At 45.0% G+C, this 20,016-nt stretch overlaps 1 protein-coding gene across 1 annotated transcript in view; it reads right to left on the reverse strand.

The window, feature by feature from the left end:
* LOC135057137 (zinc finger protein 16-like) overlaps positions 1-16,823 on the reverse strand; it is a 96,427-nt gene extending 79,604 nt beyond the window's left edge. Inside the window, exons 1-4 of the mRNA XM_063963033.1 lie at positions 16,793-16,823; positions 14,797-14,894; positions 7,967-8,171; positions 6,246-7,384 (exon numbers count right to left, since the gene is read on the reverse strand). Coding sequence (XP_063819103.1) covers positions 6,246-7,384; positions 7,967-8,171; positions 14,797-14,894; positions 16,793-16,823 — 1,473 coding nt within the window. The remainder of the gene's footprint in view (positions 1-6,245; positions 7,385-7,966; positions 8,172-14,796; positions 14,895-16,792) is intronic.
* Between the last annotated feature and the right edge of the window lie 3,193 nt (positions 16,824-20,016).

The raw sequence follows: 20,016 nt of genomic DNA on the forward strand, positions 1-20,016 counted from the left end.
AGATCTCCTCGTTCAGGGCCCCTGTGTCTACCAGGACCTAGCCCGGCTGTCTTTGACGGCGTGGCTCTTGAAGCTTCCGTCTTAAGGGCTAAGGGTTTTTCTGAAGAGGTCATTAAAACTATGTTACGGGCCCGGAAACCGGCTTCTGCTCGGATTTACCATAGGGTCTGGCATTCCTACTTTGCTTGGTGCGCATCTAACAATGATGCTTCCAAGTTTAGTACAGCCAAGCATTTGGCTTTTCTGCAGCAAGGTCTAGAGTTGGGCCTGCGTCTGGCCTCCCTAAAGGTTCATATTTCTACCTTGTCGGTGTGGTTTCATAGAAAAATTGTGACTTTGCCTGATGTTCATACTTTCACTCAGGGTGTGTTGCGTATCCAACCTCCCTATGTCCCGCATGTGGCTCCTTGGGACTTGTCGGTGGTTTTGGAGGCGTTGCAGGAGCCTCCGTTTGAACCCCTTGGTTCAGCTGACCTTAAGTGGCTTTCCCTTAAGGTGGTGTTCTTGCTGGCTATTGCCTCTGCTAGAAGAGTGTCGGATCTTGGTGTCTTGTCTTGTAGTTCCCCATATCTGATTTTTCACCGTGATCGGGCGGTTCTTAGGACTCGTCCCGGATATTTACCTAAGGTGGTTTCTTCGTTTCACCTTAATCAGGGAATTGTGGTTCCGGCCTTTGTCTCTCCTGATTTGTCTCCCAAAGAGCGGTCTTTGGATGTGGTACAGGCTCTCCGTATCTATGTGAAGAGAACTGCTTCTATCTGAAAATCTGATTCTCTCTTTGTTTTGTTTGGATTTCACAAACGTGACTAGCCTGCTCACAAGCAGACCCTGGCCAGATGGATTAGAATGGTGATTGCACATGCTTATGTGAAGGCTGGTCTCTCTGCTCCTGATCAGATTAAGGCCCATTCTACTCGGTCTGTTGGACCTTCTTGGGCGGCCCAACGTGGTGCGACCCTTGAACAATTGTGCAAGGCGGCTACGTGGTCTTCCGGGAACACGTTCATAAGGTTCTATGCCTTCGATACTGCCGCTTCCCAGGATGCTTCCTTTGGACGCCGGGTTCTTGTGACCACAAGGTCGCGATATTTTTCTGAAACCAAACCGACGAGGCCGAAATATGAACCTTGATGGAGGCCAGATGAAGGCCTAAGTCCAGGCCCTGTTGTAGGAAGGCCAAAAAGTTTGGCCATACTAAACTTGTAAACGTCATGATCGTTAGATGCGCACCAAGTAAAGTAAACATTCCAGACCCTATGGTAAATCCGAGCAGAAGCATGGTTTGAATGATCGCCTCAGAAAATCCTTTGGCCCTCAAGAGGAAAGCTTCAAGAGCCACGCCGTCAAAGCCAACCGGGCTAAATCCTGATATACACAAGGGCCCTGAACGAGGAAATCTGTGGAAGTAGAAGTAAGATATATCTATTGTATTCTATCGAGAGACCCTGAAGGTCTGAGAACCAATGCCGTCTGGGCCACGTGGGAGTGATCAGAATTTGGATTCCTCCTTCTTGCTTGAACTTCCTTACTACTCTGGGCAGGAGTGACACCGGAGGGAACACGTACGGCAGCCAAAAGTTCCACGGAATTACCAGAGCATCCACGAACGCTGCTTGAGGATCCCTTTTCAGGAATTGGTACTACTGTATTTTGTGATTACGCACCTTTCCCATGAAGCCATGCTCCTATATTGTTGGTGCACGCCTTAGGTGTACATTGTCCCTATTTTAAATATATGGGGATAGGGGCACCAATTCTGGCTCTATTTAGTTAATCTAGTCATGTGGTATATTCCCCACTCACACATATGTTTTTAATAAATCCTTTCTAATATTAGGTTATATGGTATATTTTACTTTACACCCTCTACTTATTTATGATATGACTGCCTTCTGCATAATTAAATTAGCAACTGTTTTAGACTGCGGTTGGATTAACACACATTTGCTCACCCGTGCTGCCTAACATAATCAAGGAGGTATAAATAGGACAGCCTGGAGCGACACCTCCTGACATAGGTGTAGGTTATTCTACATGGAAACGCGTTGAGCCTATATTGGACACTATGCAATACTGGACTTGATACCACTGACCACCTTAAATCCGGACCAACTTATACCTGAGAGGAGACAATAATTGGAGTCCTAGGAGATTACAATTCCACCTGCATTAAGAATATATGGACGTATAGTTCAATATACCGGAGATTTTTTTATCCATATGTGGAATTATATTGGCATCACCTTTATAGAGGGACAAAATTTATCTAATCCTCCCACACATTATGAGGAATTTTTATTGCTTGGTACACAATATACCGGACAATAAGACATCAGAGTTTAGTGTTACTCTCCAGTAGTGTCCCTATATCAGTAGATATTTATATATGTTTTTATATATTTAATGTATTAACACTTAGTTATATTCCAACCGTTGTCCATTCTTTTGTAAATTCATCCAGAAACTCCAAACGCCGTTTTCTCCCCAATACCAAATATATTCTGATAGGAGCCTCACACACTCCCAAAACAGCTGCTAATAGCTGCACCAAATTCAGTCTATTCTTTCGATTGGTACGGCTCTGATTATCATGCGTGTACTGGCAGTATTCACATATTTATCAAGGGGCACAGATCATACATTCTTTAATGGGTAGCCAAGCCTCTGTGTTGGCTAGCCTCACCCCCTCTGGAGACATGGTCACACCCTTAAGCATGTGTCCCTACCACTACATTCCCCCCGTGCCCCACTCCAGCACTGCTTAAACGCATTGGTACTCTACTGATTTTCTCTCTCATTTTCATGCACAGCGATCAGTGAGTAAGATATATCTATTGTATTTCGTTTCTTTGGTACCATGAATCAGAAATCATATTAAAAATTCTCAAGTTGAAGGTTTAAATATATCATATTCTGAGCCATACTAATTTTTGTGTGTGAATATTACAGTAAAGTTGACACCTTGAAAAATACGTTGTATAAATTATTTTATTCATAGTAAGCTGATCACATTAAAGGTCATTGTACGGCATAATAGAAAGGTTTCACCGAATAAAATACAAAAACATTTATGTTCGTGTCCCACATAACTAAAAAGTTCACAAGATCTGGCACCGTTGTAGTCGTAACATTATAGTATAATAGGTGGGGAAGCATCAACATAACAGGAGAAACCTAGTAGCACAACACAATGATAACATAATTCTGCACAAAACATCTTATTAACACTTTTTTAGATTTTTGCCGTTAACCCCACCAGCTTCACCTCACACTCTCACTTTCCTCTCTCTGCTGCTCCTTGGTAACACTATTGCACAGATCAACATCTTCACCTTCAGAGTTTTCCAAGGATGACCACGGGTAACGTACAACAAAAGGGAAAAGAAAGATGCACTTGGGAACGGACCAACAGCTAGAACTCACCGTTCTAAACCATAGGAGCTCTTATAATGTAAAAAGAAGAGGACGTGCTGACTACGGAGTCATTTGTTAGTGGAGTATTCTAAACTATGATTCCTAAACTACAGCAATGCGATGTGTATAAATGTCTCTAGTTTCACATTCACTTTACAAAAGCTACCATTACTTATCACATATATATACCCCACAACGGAAACTTTCTCATTGACTGAAAATCTAAATAGTTCTTATCATTTGTTTGAATTACACAAGTCCACCAGTGAAAAAAGCATGGTCTATAACAGGAGCATCCAAACTTTTTCCTTGGACGGCCATATTTAAAAAATGCCTTTGAACAGAGGTTGAGTACTGGCCTTGAAAATGGGGAAAGCTTTGCAAAAGTCTAGAACTCTGGAATTGTTACTAGTTTTTTACTGATTAAAAAAACAAAACACTGACATGACTGAACTTTCAGATAACCCCACCTTTACGCTGCATCAAGACCCTCCTGTAAAACATGAACAGTTGTGCCAACGTGAAGGTCAAAGTGGGGACCTTCATCCATTCACACCAGGCCACATAAGATTTCCACACTCTGTGATACCTTTTGGCTGATGCAGGCCACCTAACATTCATTGTGGTCTTTTTCAACTTATCTGAATACATTTTGGATCTGAATAACCAAGCTAGATGCGGTAATGCTGATTGTAGGAATCTCCCCTGGATTAAGGGACCAGGCAATGCAAGAGCCTGCCACCTGCACAGCAGATCCAAATTCCCAGACCCTTTATGGCCAGTCTAAAGCAACAAGAATGACGTACCTTTTCCATGACCTTCTGCAGCATGGTAAATGAGGGGATAATCCTAAAAGACCATCACTACCACAACTAATACCAACCCTGGATCTCTTATCCTGGTACAGTAATGTCTTACTTTGAAGTTCAATGTGGACACTATCATATTAATATCTGGTTGAACCCATTTGTCCACTATCTGTTGGAAAACATCTGGATGGAGTGATCATTCCCCCAAATGTTGGTTCTGTCTGCTGAGATAGTCCATTGCCCAATGCTCACCTCGGGAAAATACAAAGCGGCGAGAGACCGCACATTCCTCTCCACTCATAGGAAGATCCTTGATGTCTCTGTGGTCTGGGCAATCTTGGTATCCCCTGATGGTTCAAATATGCTATTATAATAGCAATGTCTAAATTAACTGAGACTGTCTGACCCTTTATGTAGACTTGAGGAACTGGTCTATGTAAAGGGAATTTCGGGCACTGAAGACCAGCCTAAAGTTTCAGAACATGGATATGGAGTAAGGACTCTTCGAGAAACCACCTGCCCTGAAACATGTAATGTCATTCTGACATTACAAAAGAATGACCTGTTAGGTTGCTACAACAGTGAACAGAATGAAATACATATTACAGATGAAGATGGGACCTGTATCATCTGCATCAAATCTTTATCTGTAACCTCTGAGAGTGAAATTGGGCAAAATGATTTGCCTGATAAGTGAAGACCATCTTGCCCAATGCCTTTATGCAATAAAGTACCAACACGTCTCTATTTCAGGAGCTATGTTACCATTTTTTGTAGGAAGGGAATCTTGCTTCCAGAAGGAAAAACCCTCATAAGTCTGATTTTGAACAGTTTGCCCAGGAAAATCCAGAACTAGACTTGATTATTTAATTTTAAACAATATATTACCCAACCATGGGAAACCAACTCTTCGTTCTGTTAATCTGACACGATCTAACAGAATCTCTGGAGTAACTACTTTTATTAAACCTTAGCAAGGCCTCCATCACCTTGGTAAAGACTCTGAATGCAGTGGCCCAAAAGACCCGTCTGGCTTCTGACCAAGGAAAAGGTTTCAATAAAATATCACATCTCTCTGCCGGCAGGTACTGGGACAATTCCTGCTGAAACTTCTAAATTGCCTCTTGTAAAGCCAGACACTTTCTTGGATCAAGTGAACTGGTAGAAGATCTATAATATAAACCTATGTAAATATCTCTTACCAAGTCTCTGAAGTGGATTCTAACCACTTGTCCATGAAACATAACAGATGAGCTTTTACCAAGGGCTTCTCCTGATGGGCTACCTTCTCACGATGTCTAATATCGGTGTGTTGGTCTGGGGCCTGTTTGGCTGTCTGACTAAACTGGCATGCCGCAACTACGGTATACTAAAGTTCTGGGCTTGAAAAGAACATAATTGATCAGCTAAAGGCTCCATAGAAAAATGGAGGGAAAGAACTCACCCACTCACCCCCTATTAGCCAAAGAGGAAAGAATAAAACGTAAAAATCTCCCAAATTCTTAACAAGCTGGAGTACAACTCAGAACACTAGCTTTACTTGTCACAAAAAAAAAACTTAGGCACCAAAAACTGGTGTCGGTAGGACAGGTTGCATATGAAGAGGAGGAGCTTGAGTCCCTCGATTGGAGCTGGTTGTACCCCTGTCCCAACTTATTAAATCTTCTTTACTTGCTGCAAATAAGACCACAGTCAAAACAAATTAATTCCTTGGCTTTGGCCAAAATGTTGTGAAGAGATATAACAGATACCGACATCTAACAGAATAAGTAGATTGCAATAACATCCATACATGTACATTCTGTTCCAGTCTTACGTCGATGGCGAAAATTTCACCTATGTCTGTGTATGGCAACGACTTGAATTTTTAATTGTCCTCTATAATGAATAGGTGAGGAAAATATACCTTTGAGAATACACTCCGTACTTGAATTGCAAATTTTAATATCAATGCTTTTCATAATATATAGATTGCTGCAATCCTCTTTCATATCGGTGAGCTCATTGATATTGTTTTCATTTTGTGTGAATTTTCTGATGTCTAACCAGATCAGATCTATGTGTAAAACATTTCCCACACTCAGAGCATGGAAATGGTCTCTCTCCTGAGTGATTTCTCTGATGTCTAACAAGAGCTGATTTACGTGTAAAAAATTTCCCACACTCAGCACATGGAAATGGTCTCTCACCTGTGTGAGTTCTCCGATGATTAACAAGATATGATTTCTGTTTAAAACATCTCCCACACTCAGAGCATAAAAATGGCTTCTCACCTGTGTGCCTTCTCTGATGTATCACAAGATCGGATTTCTGTGTAAAACATTTCCCACACTCAGAGCATGGAAATGGCCTTTCACCTGTGTGACGTCTCTGATGTGCAGCAAGATCTGATTTCTGTGTAAAACATTTCCCACACTCAGAACATGGAAATGGCCTCTCAACTGTGTGAGTTATCTGATGTCTAACAAGATCTGATTTCTTTTTAAAACATTTCCTACACTCAGAACATGGAAATGGCTTCTCACCAGTGTGACTTCTTTCATGTATGACAAGAAATGATTTATATGTAAAACATTTTCCACACACAGAACATGAAAATGGCTTCTCACCTGTGTGACTTCTCTTATGTATGACAAGACGTGATTTATATGTAAAACATTTCCCACACTCAGAGCATGAAAATGGTCTCTTATCTCTGTGATTTTTTAGATGTGTAACAAGATTCGACTTCTGTGTAAAACATTTCCCACATTCAGAGCATGGAAATGGCTTCTCGCCTGTGTGACTTCTCTGATGTTCAATAAAATTTGCTTTATATTTAAAACATTTCCCACACTCAGAGCATGAAAATTGTGTCTTACTTGTGCGATTCTCCTGTGTAACAAAGACTGACTGATTATTACAGGATTTAACAAATTCAGAAGAGGGAAAGACTGTAGAATCTGTAGGAGCTGTACTATGTGTAGCAACATCTGAATTAATGTTACACTCCTCATGGTTAGCGGGAACAGATGATATATCGGCACTGTGAGGTACTGGATGTATAATTGGGGTAATGGAGTATTCTCCTCCAGAATACCATGAGATGCTCTCTTCTAATTTCAAATCTGGAAACATAGTTAGATGTCTCTCCGAGGTATTCCTGCCTCTCTGTCCATCTGCTGGAAGATAAATATATGGAAATAATTGTTTCTTTTTTATTATTATATATAATACAACTGCTGAACAGGTAAAACTTTAGCTTAATATGTAACACAACACATCACACAGCACAGTGCACAGACCTAAATACAGACACTGGCATGTAATACTCCTCTGGGCTGGTAACACACAGCGACATGTGAGGGGGAGAGCAGGAGTATAATAGGGGCTGAAGGCTCCTGATGTATGAGATACACCAGAGAGTGGTGGGAGGAGACTGGTCAGATCTCTGGGCTGGTAACACACAGTGACATGATGTGAGGAGGAGAGCAGGAATATAATAGGGGCTGATGGCTCCTGATGTATGAGATACACCAGAGAGTGGTGGGAGGAGACTGGTCAGATCTCTGGGCTGGTAACACACAGTGACATGATGTGAGGTGGGGAGCAGGAGTATAATAGGGGCTGACGTTCCCACACTGGGCAGATACATTTACCACATTAGTTTGATATGACAGTGGAGGGTGGAGGGGAAGAGACTTCTGTAGTGACTCAGCAAGGAGAATATGTGACTCTTTTCTGTAATATGGATTATTACTCACCTGTGCTGATATCTGTAGGAATTTCCTCCTCCTTACACAACTGATCACCTCTCACATACATCTCTTCTTCTCTCTCTACATCTTCTGCCTTTATATCAGTCACATACGTCTCTTCTTCCTCTGTATCTTCTGCAATATTAACTGTCACATACGTCTCTTCTTCTCTCTTTATATCTTCTGCCTTATTATCAGTCAGATCTTCACCCTAAGAAACCCACAAAAAGAGGATTTTGGTACTTACCGATAAATCCATTTCTCTAAATCCTCTAGGGGACACTGGAGTCCTATACAGTAGGGGTGTGAAGCCTTGAACCGGAGGTGTGGCACAATCTAAAATTAGCATTGTCTGCACAGCCCGCTCCTCCCCCTTCACATCCCTCCTCCCTCAGTTTGAAAAATTTGACTGAGAATAGGACATGACACTATAGCACATGGCGAGCAACCGAACCGTACAGCGCCCAAGAACTCTTGACCGAATAAGGAACACCATTTATACGAACTGTTTAAAACAAGAACTTAGAACACAGCAGGTTGACAGCACCGAGGCGGGCGTCCAGTGTCCCCTAGAGGATTGAGAGATGGATTTATCGGTAAGTACCAAAATCCTCTTTTCTCTTTCATCCACTAGGGGACACTGGAGTCTTATACAGTAGGGGACGTCCCAAAGTTATCCCACAGGGAGGGAGTGCTGTCGGTGGCCTGCAAAACTAAACGTCCAAACTTAGAGTCTCCGGACGCAAAGGTATCAAACTTGTAAAATTTCGCAAACGTGTGGGCTGAGGACCACGTCGCCGCTCTGCAAAGTTGAATAGTGGGAGCACCTCTGGCAGCCGCCCATGAGGCACCCACGGATCGGGTGGTTTGAGCACCCGTCTGTACCGGAACCTGTTTACCACAGGAAATATAAGCTTGCCGAATGGCAAGTCTAATCCATCTAGACAAAGACTGCTTAGATGCTGGCCAACCCTTCTTTGGCCCATCATAAAGAACAAACAAATGGTCCGACTTTCTGAAGGACGACGTAACTTGTACGTATACCCGTAAAGCTCGGACAACATCCAAGGACACGTCCCCATCTGGGAGACCCTGGAAAGAGGAGATCACAATTGGCTGGTTTACGTGAAACCCCGAAACAACCTTAGGAAGGAAATCAGCTCTTGTATGGTGTTCTGCCCTATCCTCATGAAAAATGTAAAAAGGACTCTTACAGGATAAGGCTCCCAACTCAGAAATCCTCCTGGCCGAAGCCAAGGCAAGCAATAACGTGACTTTCCAAGAGAGATATGTCAGGTCTGTTCTTGCTAACGGTTCAAAAGTTGGTGATCTCAAAAATTCCAACACCAAATGTTAGTCCCATGGCGCAGTTGGAGGACGAAAAGGGGGTTGTATCCTTAGGACCCCCTGTAAAAAGGTTTGAATCTCTTGTAAGGATGCTAACCGCTGTTGAAACAGGATGGAGAGAGATGAAATTTGAAGCTTCAGAGAGCCCAGCCTCAGTCCTTCATCTAGACCGGCCTGAAGGAAAAGTAGAAGTCTGGATAAGTGGAAGTTCGTCGGATTCCACCCACGTTCCTGACAAACCCTGTAGTAGCAAATGGCTGTGACCGGCTTCCTAGTGGCAATCATCGTAGGAATGGCCGTTCTTGGTATCCCTCTGTTTCTTAAGATCCAATAGCCACGCCGTTAAAAGCAGCCTGTTCAGGTCTGGGTGTAGGAACGGTCCCTGAGAAAGCAGGTCCTCTCTCTGAGGTAACTGCCAAGGATCTTCTGCTAGTAACCCCCGCAGGTCGGAGTACCAACTCCTGCGGGGCCAATCTGATGCGATTAGAATTGCCCACACTCGTTCTCATTTCAACCTTTTCAGAACCCTGGGTATGAGTGGGAAAGGTGGAAAAATGTAAACCCTCCTATAAAACCAAGGAAGTGTTAATGCGTCCCATCCTTCTGCTGCTGGATCTCTTGTCCTGGATACATATCTGGGCAGCTGATGGTTTTGCCGAGACGCCATTAGGTCCACTTGAGGTAGACCCCATCTCCTCACCACCATGTTGAAAATCCATGGATGTAGGCACCACTCTCCCGGATGCATGTCCTGGCGACTGAGATAATCTGCTTCCCAGTTCTCCACACCTGGAATGAACACTGCCGAGAGGATGATGTTTCGCCTTTCTGCCCACAACAAGATCTTTGTGGCTTCCTTCAACGCCATCCTGCTCTTTGTTCCTCCTTGATAGTTTATGTAAGCCGTTGTCGTGACATTGTCCGACTGTATCCTTACGTGTTGACCCATGACTAGGTCTTCGGCTAAGAGAAGCGCATTGTAAACTGCTCTTAGTTCGAGAATGTTTATGGGTAGTCTGCACTCCAGGAACGTCCATCTGCCCTGAAACTGATGTTCCTCTAAGACGGCACCCCAACCTCTGAGACTGGCGTCCATTGTCAGGATCCTCCAATCCCAAATGCCGAATCTCTTGCCTGCTACAAGATTCCTGTGCAACGACCACCAAATTAAGGAGGTTCGTATGCGCGGTGGAAGTCGGATTCTTCTATGTAAAAGCCAGTGCGAACCTGCTCCCTCAGCAATGATGTTCATCTTGAATGGTCGGGAATGAAGTCTGCCATTTTGGAGAGTCTCGAACGACGCCACCATCTTCCTGAGAAGCTGCACACAGAGGTGTAGAGAGACCATTTGTGTCTTCAGAACCTGACCCACTAATCTCTGTAGGTCTTGGACCTTGTTCTCTGGTAGGAAAACTCTCAATTGTACCGTGTCCAAGATGAGACCGAGGAACTGAATCCGTTGAGTTGGCATGAGGTTGGATTTCTGGAAATTCACAATCCGCCCATGTTGAATAAGAAATTGATGAGATGTCTGAACATCCTTGATCAGCTGTTCCTAAGATGATGCCTTGATCAGTAGATCATCTAGATAAGGTATTATTGTGACCCCCAACAGTCTCAATCCTGCAACCATTATTGCCATGATCTTCATAAAGATTCTTGGGGCTGATGATAGACCGAACGGCAAGGCCCTGAGTTGTTATTGATCCGTCACCAGTGTGAACCTTAAGTAAGCCTGGTGAGGAGTCCAGATTGGGATATGCATCTTGTATGTCCATGGATACCATGAACTTGCCCTGTTCTAAGCCTGCAATGACCGACTGGATTGATTCCATCTTGAATTTGTAGACCCTTAGAAACTGGTTTAAAACTTTTAAATTGAGTATTGGTCTGACCGTTCTCTCTGAGAGGCGGGAACCGGAATAATGACCTCTGACTGTAGCAATTTTTGAATTGCTGTCAGTAGTGCTTTTGCTTTCTGAGGGCACTGAGGCAATCCTATTGTAAAAAACTGTGAGGCCTCTGTTGAAAATCCAGTTTGTATCCCTGAGAGATTATGTTTATCCAAAATTCTGGTGAGGTTCTGGCCCAGACATCCTGAAAACCCTCCAGATGTGCGCCCACCAAGGGGGACCCCAGGTGAGCTGGGAGGCCGTCATGCCACGGCCTTGTCAGCAGGTTTACCTGCTTCTGATTGCTGCCTGTGAGCGGCCTCTACCTTTGCCCCCACGTACTTGTGTACCGAAACCTGTTGTGATCTAAATGAAGTAAACACTGGTCCCGAATAACCTCTCCTAACCTGTGGAATGGTTCTCGTATAAGGAGTAGGTAGGAAGCTGGACTTCCCAGCTGTAGCCTGCGAGATCCACTTGTCCAACTCTGGACCGAAAAGCATCTCGCCCCCAAAGGGAATGGATTCTACCGCCTTCTTGGTGTCAGAGTCTCCTTGCCATTCTCTGAGCCATAAAATCCGTCTAGCCGATATGGGCAATGCCGAGATGCGTGATGCAATACTGCTAATATCCTTTGAGGCTTGACATAAGTATGAAGCTGATTCTCAAATGTGTTTCGCCAGTTGGGTAATCTCTTCTAAACTATTTTCCTCCTCAATAGCCTGTACAATATGTCCAGACCATGCTCCTATGGCCTTGTTGACCCAAGCACAGATGATCGTAGGTTTCTGTGCTGCACCTGCTGCTACAAAAATTTACTTTAAAGTTGTGTCAACCTTTCAGTCTGAAGCATCCTTTAAAGTCGTTACATTAGGTATTGGTAAGATTGTCTTCTTTGACAACCTTCCTAGGGAAGCATCCACTACTGGTGGGGTCTCCCACTTATCCATTACACCCTTGGGTAGGGGATAAGTTACTTGAAACCTATTTGGAAACTGAAAGCGCTTGTCAGGTTGTTTCCAAGCCTTCTCCATTTGAGATTGGAGGGATTTAGGAATGTGAAACACTGCTGAAGGCGGATTTTGGGATTCGAACAATTAGAAATCTTCCGGCTCCTTTGTTTCTTCTACCTTAAAGTTTAGGATCTCCTTTACTGCGTCAATTAAAGAATCAAGACCCGAGATTGCCGTGTCGTCTTCTGGAAAATCGGCGTCTAGGTTAGATTCAATTAACTCACCTTCCTATGTATCAAGGAGAAAACCTTCTTCCTCCTCTGATTCCGTATAATAGGAAGAGGTCTTAACAGCCTTGCGCACATTCGTTTCTGCTTGTGCGGGCGGTGTTAACTTGATGAGAAATTCCTCCATTGTCTTTGAGAATCCCGCAGCCCATTCCGAGTGCTGCTTGCGCGATTCTGCCATCTCCTTGGAGATTCTATTTGCAAGGTTGTCTTCCCATGACCAAGACGGAGCACTGCTCCCAGGTGGAGCGTCCTTGTCTAAGCAGGAGTCGCACACCCCGGAGCTGCCAACCCGCGTGCTTTTCCTGTTACATTTCGTACAAACATAACAGGTCTTGGAGGTCCTAGTTGGTGCTTTAGACACGTTGTTAAAACCCTCTACCAGGGTATTACGCAGCGCTTCCACCCTTTAAACTAGGAAGAGAAAGACTGAGAGATGATGGAAGCAAAGGTATCGGATCCGGCAGAAATTACCCTTCCCTTCAGTATATAGAAAAGGAGCAGGACAAAATAAATAAAAAAATAATTTATTACACCAGCCGACTCGCATGCCTCACAACCCAACTGTAAATCAGATACGAACCATCCCTCTTGTATCTATACGAGGGGGAGAGCTTATCCCTGCCCCTTGGAATGACGCCCGTTTGGTATAGGTAAAATGACCCCCACTGAAACATTTTAGGCACTTCACAAACAGTGTTTATTAAAACTCACTAGCCTTATCCTATTAGCCAGCGCTTCTACATATACGGGGAGGCGAACTGTCAACGCTTATTAAACTTTTTTCCCTCACGCGGCTGAGAGAATCTCCCCAGCCGCGCGGCAATCAATGGCAGCGTCTACAACCCCCCCTCCCCCCCGGCCAGCGCGCTCCGGGACCTGCTCCTAAGTCCCATAGCGGCGCCCGTCAGCGCGTGGCTAAAGGGACTGTCTGCCCCCTGGTGTGCGCGCTCCGGACCCTGTCACTAAGTCTCATAGCGGCGCCCATCAGCGAGGCTAAAGGGACTGTCTGACCCCTGGTGTGCGCGCTCCGGGACCCTGTCACTAAATCCCATAGCGGCGCCCGACAGCGCGGCTAAAGGGACTGTCTGACCCCTGGTGTGCGCGCTCCGGACCCTGTCACTAAGTCTCATAGCGGCGCCCATCAGCGAGGCTAAAGGGACTGTCTGACCCCTGGTGTGCGCGCTCCGGGACCCTGTCACTAAATCCCATAGCGGCGCCCGACAGCGCGGCTAAAGGGACTGTCTGCCCCCTGGTGCGCGCGCTCTGGGACCCTGTCACTAAGTCTCGTAGCGGCGCCCATCAGCGCGGATAAAGGGACTGTCTGACCCCTGGTGTGCGCGCTCCGGACCCTGTCACTAAGTCTCATAGCGGCGCCCATCAGCGCGGATAAAGGGACTGTCTGCCCCCTGGTGTGCGCGCTCCGGGACCCTGTCACTAAGTCTCATAGCGGCGCCCATCAGCGCGGATAAAGGGACTGTCTGCCCCCTGGTGTGTGCGCTCCGGGACCCTGTCACTAAATCCCATAGCGGCGCCCGTCAGCGCGGCTAAAGGGACTGTCTGCCCCCTGGTGTGCGCGCTCCGGGACCCTGTCACTAAGTCCCGTAGCGCTAGTCAGCGGCTGTACAGTGTGGGCGGCTTACTCACATCCACCCGGCGCACTCCTCCAGCCCTGCGCTACTCACTGCGATCGCTGGTGACCTCATGTTATACGAGAGTAACCTCTCGGGCTTTGCTGACAAGGGGATTAAATAATAAAAATAAAAAAGCTAACTGGGTCCTTATTTATTTTTTTTATTTTTTTTATAGTACTCACTCTGAGTTTCTCTGAGGATCTCCTTGTCGAGAGATACAGGTCCCTTCAAAATGGATCTTTGTCTCTCCAATATAAAGATGCCTTGTCTCTCTTTTATTAGGTGGATGCCGCACACTGTTTTAGAAATGTTAGTCAGGAGCTCAGTGTTTCCACGTGCTGTACCTCTAGCACAATTTTTCAAACTGGGGGAGGAGGGATGTGAAGGGGGAGGAGCCGGCTGTGCAGACAATGCTAATTTTTAGATTGTGCCACACCTCCGGTTGCAAGCTTCACACCCCTACTGTATAGGACTCCAGTGTCCCCTAGTGGATGAAAGAGAAATAAAGTTTTCCAGCATTTGTGGGCTACGTGCAAAAGTAGCCAGTAATAACCCTGCATGCAAACACAATGTATTTGCCTATCCCTTGCATTATAAAATGGTTTTCCAGGTAGCCACTTACTCTTACTGTATTCCTAAATAAGAATCAGGCCCACAGTTTCACTAGATATCATATAGTGACAGTCACTTTGGAATATTATGGAAACTCTAATTCCCACCTACCTGATCCTCCTGTGGGGTCCAGTGATTCTCCTCTGTACAGTCCTGGGAATACAGAGGACGGGGACATCTCTCTGGGGTATCTCTGTTACTGGGTCCATCTGTAGGAGACACACAGTGACTGAGTACAGTGTATATATGTGAATATCAGATGGTGTGTGTGTGGCCGGAGCCCCCCTGGCCAATAGCAGCAGCGGCACTAAAAGGGTTAACCCTCCATGCCTAGCACCATTTAAATGGACAATGGGCGCTTGGCGACATTTTTAAAAGGAACACTTGGCTCTAGGCACCATGCACTGTACATGACTAAATGTATGTTCAATAATGTGTCTTAATATGTTATATTGCTGCGCTGTGCGCAGTTGGAGAATTATGGACGGCACGGTTATAGAACTGCAGGGACATGACACATATGAGAAAAGTATGAGGTATTTGGTTTCTAAAAGGCCTTGAGAATTGTTTTTAGACATTTTAGCACAGAAAGTCATGTTAATTGTCCTAGCTCCAGCAAGGGAGAGGTGTCAAGTGGCAGGCTTTTGGTGGGCAAATATGGTCTTTGTTATATCTACCCCCCCTGCAGTGCACATGGTTTTGCCCAACTGCTAAAAAAATTCCTGCTGCGATCAACTACCCCCTGTGTTTTACGAATGCAAAGTAGGGCATCTTTCCAGTAGGTTTTCGTGTGATAACAATTTGGTTTAATATTTACTAGGCTGCATTATCTAGGATGCAGAGTTATGTTTAAACGACAAGAACGTTGTCTATGGGTGAGAGGGTGAGTGCAATTTAAATTCTAGTTATATTCACATTTGTGAAAGAGACAGGGATATGATAAGCAGATTGTGTTTGGTTAAGCACACTGGTTTGGTTTATGTATGAAAGGGAGCAGAATTTTGCTTTATCCAATTGTTAAACTCTTTTGAAATGTAACATGTACAGGTTGAGTCTCCCTTATCCAAAATGCTTGGGACCAGAGGTATTTTGGATATCGGATTTTTCCATATTTTGGAATAATTGCATACCATAATGAGATATCATGGTGATGGGACCTAAATCTAAGCACAGAATGCATTTATGTTACATATACACCTTATACACACAGCCTGAAGGTAACTTTAGCCAATATTTTTTATAACTTTGTGCATTAAACAAAGTGTGTGTACAAACACACAATTAATTTATGTTTCATATACACCTTATACACACAGCCTGAAGGTCATTTAATACAATATTATTAATAACATTATGTATTAAACAAAGTTTGTGTACATTGAGCCATCAAAAAACAAAGGTTTCACTATCTCACTCTCACTCAAAAAAGTCCGTATTTCGGAATATTCCGTATTTCGGAATATATGGATATGGGATACTCAACCTGTATTTATATATATTTTTTGTGAGATAGAATGAAGGTGGGACTACCCCCTATGGTAATGTATGTTGGTTTTAGATAAAAAGGAGGCCTGCGAGCCTCAGAGTGTATTATACCATCTTCTTTCTGCTGTGAACATCTTGCTGTGTTGCTGTTCCACTGGAAACAGGGAGGGTCCTTTTAAGGACTTTATTTGAGCGAATAAACATCTTTTGACTCAAGACGACCGCTTCATCTTGTGACCAGCAGGGATACATGAAATGTAGCCCCGTTCTCTGGCTGTCCAGGGTAACCCTAGTGTCTTCAAGCTCCGCCTTCCGCCAGCTACCATGCAGAGGCCTGGTCAAGCGACCAGTGGGGATCAATCAACGCCACACAGCTGTGGTAAGATGCCACGGGAGCAAGGAGTCTGGTGGTGGCAGCTTTGTACCTGCCGACTGCGCAGTGGGTGGAGTCAGTAACAGTAAGCGTGAATCTTTTAATTGGCCAGGTCCCGTGTGACCTAAAGCCGTTCCGTGACCGTGGGACACAAGTCAGTGAGGGCTTGGGAAGCATCTGGTCACAGTGTGTATATAGGTAGCCCCCATACCTGCTCCCTTTATACAATAAATGATAATCTCCTCTTACCCAGTGATGGGAGGGGCCGGTGATTCTCCATCATCACGTCCTTGTACAGACCCCTGTGTTCTTCTATATACTCCCCCTCCTGCATGGAAACATAGACAGTGACATCCTGACACCTTATAGGAACCTGACACACACAGTGATACAGTCATCACCCAGATACATCCCCTGGTGTTACTGTATAATGCCCCATTCCCAGCAGTCACCTCTCCAGTCATCACCCAGACACGTCTCCTGGTGTAACTGTATAATGTCCCATTCCCAGCAGTCACCTCTCCAGTCATCACCCAGACACATCCCCTAGTGTTACTGTATAATGTCCCATTCCCAGCAGTCACCTCTCCAGTCATCACCCAGACACATCCCCTAGTGCAGTGGTGGCCAAACAGTCGATCGCGATCGACTGGTCGATCGCGGACATGCGACCAGTCGATCGCGATCATCTGCCCGTCCACACTCAGTCACACACAAACGCTATAGCAGGGGGAGCCGGGGAGCCAAGGCAGCAGCGCTGACGAAGTGCAGCAGAGAGCCGGTGAGCAGCGACGGGTGCGGAAGAGCCAGGGACCGAGTCAGCGGCGATGTCCAGGAGGGCAGAGGCAGCGGCGGTGAGCAGGTAAGACGGGGAGCGGAGACAGCCGCAACAGGTGCGGGAGAGCCGGGGACCGAGTCAGCGGCGATGTCCAGGAGGGCAGAGGCAGCGCCGGTGAGCAGGTAAGACGGGGAGCAGAGACAGCAGCAACAGGTGCGGGAGACCCGGGGACCGAGTCAGCGGCGATGTCCAGGAGGGCAGAGGCAGCGGCGGTGAGCAGAGAGCCGGGGAGCAGATGTAGTGTGCGGGGGAGCCGGGTAACTGTCACCCCTATATTCATGTATGGCACGGTTGCAACGAAAGGGTGGTTAACCCTTGTGCTGCCGCCGGTGTGCGCAGTGTGGTGCTGCTGCTGACAGCGATGAGTAGTGTGTCATTAATAATTATTATTATTATTATTATATACGTCGATGTATGTATATAATAATAATAATAATAATAATAATAACACACTCCCATCTGTAGCCGTGATGTGTGGCAGACACTCCCCCTCTGCCTCCGACACTCCCCCTCCACCTTTTGGAAACAGCTAAATTAGCAGGCGTGGGCCGTGATTGGAAGTCAGGGCGGGTGGTTTCTATTGGCCACTGTCCCGGTCATGTGGTACAGCGCCAGCCTATTGGATTTTGATCTCACATGTCTCCATAGTGTCAATGCGTCAGCTTTCCTTACTGCCCGCCATTTGCTGTTAACACTGACAGTGAGCAGACCTGTGAGGAGAGCTCACTGTGTTGTTTGATATAAAAAAAATTGGAGGGTTTTTTGTTACATAATTAAGAGAAATCCTGTGCTGTAATTTAATCACAGGGATCTGTGTACTCCTGGCTGTAATTTAAACACAGGTATCTGTGTACTCCTGGCTGTAATTTATCTTAAAAACACAGGGATCTGTATACTGCTGGCTGTAATTTAAACACAGGGATCTGTGTACTCCTGGCTGTAATTTAAGCACAGGGATCTGTGTACTCCTGGCTGTAATTTAAGCACAGGGATCTGTGTACTCCTGGCTGTAATTTAAGCACAGGGATCTGTGTACTCCTGGCTGTAATTTAAACACAGGTATCTGTGTACTCCTGGCTGTAATTTAATCACAGGGATCTGTGTACTGCTGGCTGTAATTTAATCACAGGGATCTGTGTACTCCTGGCTGTAATTTAAAAACAGGGATCTGTGTACTGCTGGCTGTAATTTAATCACAGGGATCTGTGTACTGCTGGCTGTAATTTAATCACAGGGATCTGTGTACTCCTGGCTGTAATTTAAGCACAGGGATCTGTGTACTCCTGGCTGTAATTTAAGCACAGGGATCTGTGTACTCCTGGCTGTAATTTAATCACAGGGATCTGTGTACTCCTGGCTGTAATTTAAAAACAGGGATCTGTGTACTGCTGGCTGTAATTTAATCACAGGGATCTGTGTACTCCTGGCTGTAATTTAAACACAGGTATCTGTGTACTCCTGGCTGTAATTTATCTTAAAAACACAGGGATCTGTATACTGCTGGCTGTAATTTAAACACAGGGATCTGTGTACTCCTGGCTGTAATTTAAGCACAGGGATCTGTGTACTCCTGGCTGTAATTTAAGCACAGGGATCTGTGTACTCCTGGCTGTAATTTAAGCACAGGGATCTGTGTACTCCTGGCTGTAATTTAATCACAGGGATCTGTGTACTCCTGGCTGTAATTTAAAAACAGGGATCTGTGTACTGCTGGCTGTAATTTAATCACAGGGATCTGTGTACTCCTGGCTGTAATTTAAACACAGGTATCTGTGTACTCCTGGCTGTAATTTAATCACAGGGATCTGTGTACTGCTGGCTGTAATTTAATCACAGGGATCTGTGTACTCCTGGCTGTAATTTAAAAACAGGGATCTGTGTACTGCTGGCTGTAATTTAATCACAGGGATCTGTGTACTGCTGGCTGTAATTTAAGCACAGGGATCTGTGTACTCCTGGCTGTAATTTAAGCACAGGGATCTGTGTACTCCTGGCTGTAATTTAATCACAGGGATCTGTGTACTCCTGGCTGTAATTTAAAAACAGGGATCTGTGTACTGCTGGCTGTAATTTAATCACAGGGATCTGTGTACTCCTGGCTGTAATTTAAACACAGGTATCTGTGTACTCCTGGCTGTAATTTATCTTAAAAACACAGGGATCTGTATACTGCTGGCTGTAATTTAAACACAGGGATCTGTGTACTCCTGGCTGTAATTTAAGCACAGGGATCTGTGTACTCCTGGCTGTAATTTAAGCACAGGGATCTGTGTACTCCTGGCTGTAATTTAAGCACAGGGATCTGTGTACTCCTGGCTGTAATTTAATCACAGGGATCTGTGTACTCCTGGCTGTAATTTAAAAACAGGGATCTGTGTACTGCTGGCTGTAATTTGATCACAGGGATCTGTGTACTCCTGGCTGTAATTTAAACACAGGTATCTGTGTACTCCTGGCTGTAATTTAAACACAGGTATCTGTGTACTCCTGGCTGTAATTTATCTTAAAAACACAGGGATCTGTGTACTCCTGGCTGTAATTTATCTTAAAAACACAGGGATCTGTATACTGCTGGCTGTAATTTAAACACAGGGATCTGTGTACTCCTGGCTGTAATTTATCATAAAAACACAGG

The sequence above is a fragment of the Pseudophryne corroboree genome, chromosome 3 (genome assembly GCF_028390025.1).
Source record: "Pseudophryne corroboree isolate aPseCor3 chromosome 3, aPseCor3.hap2, whole genome shotgun sequence".
NCBI lineage: Eukaryota > Metazoa > Chordata > Amphibia > Anura > Myobatrachidae > Pseudophryne > Pseudophryne corroboree.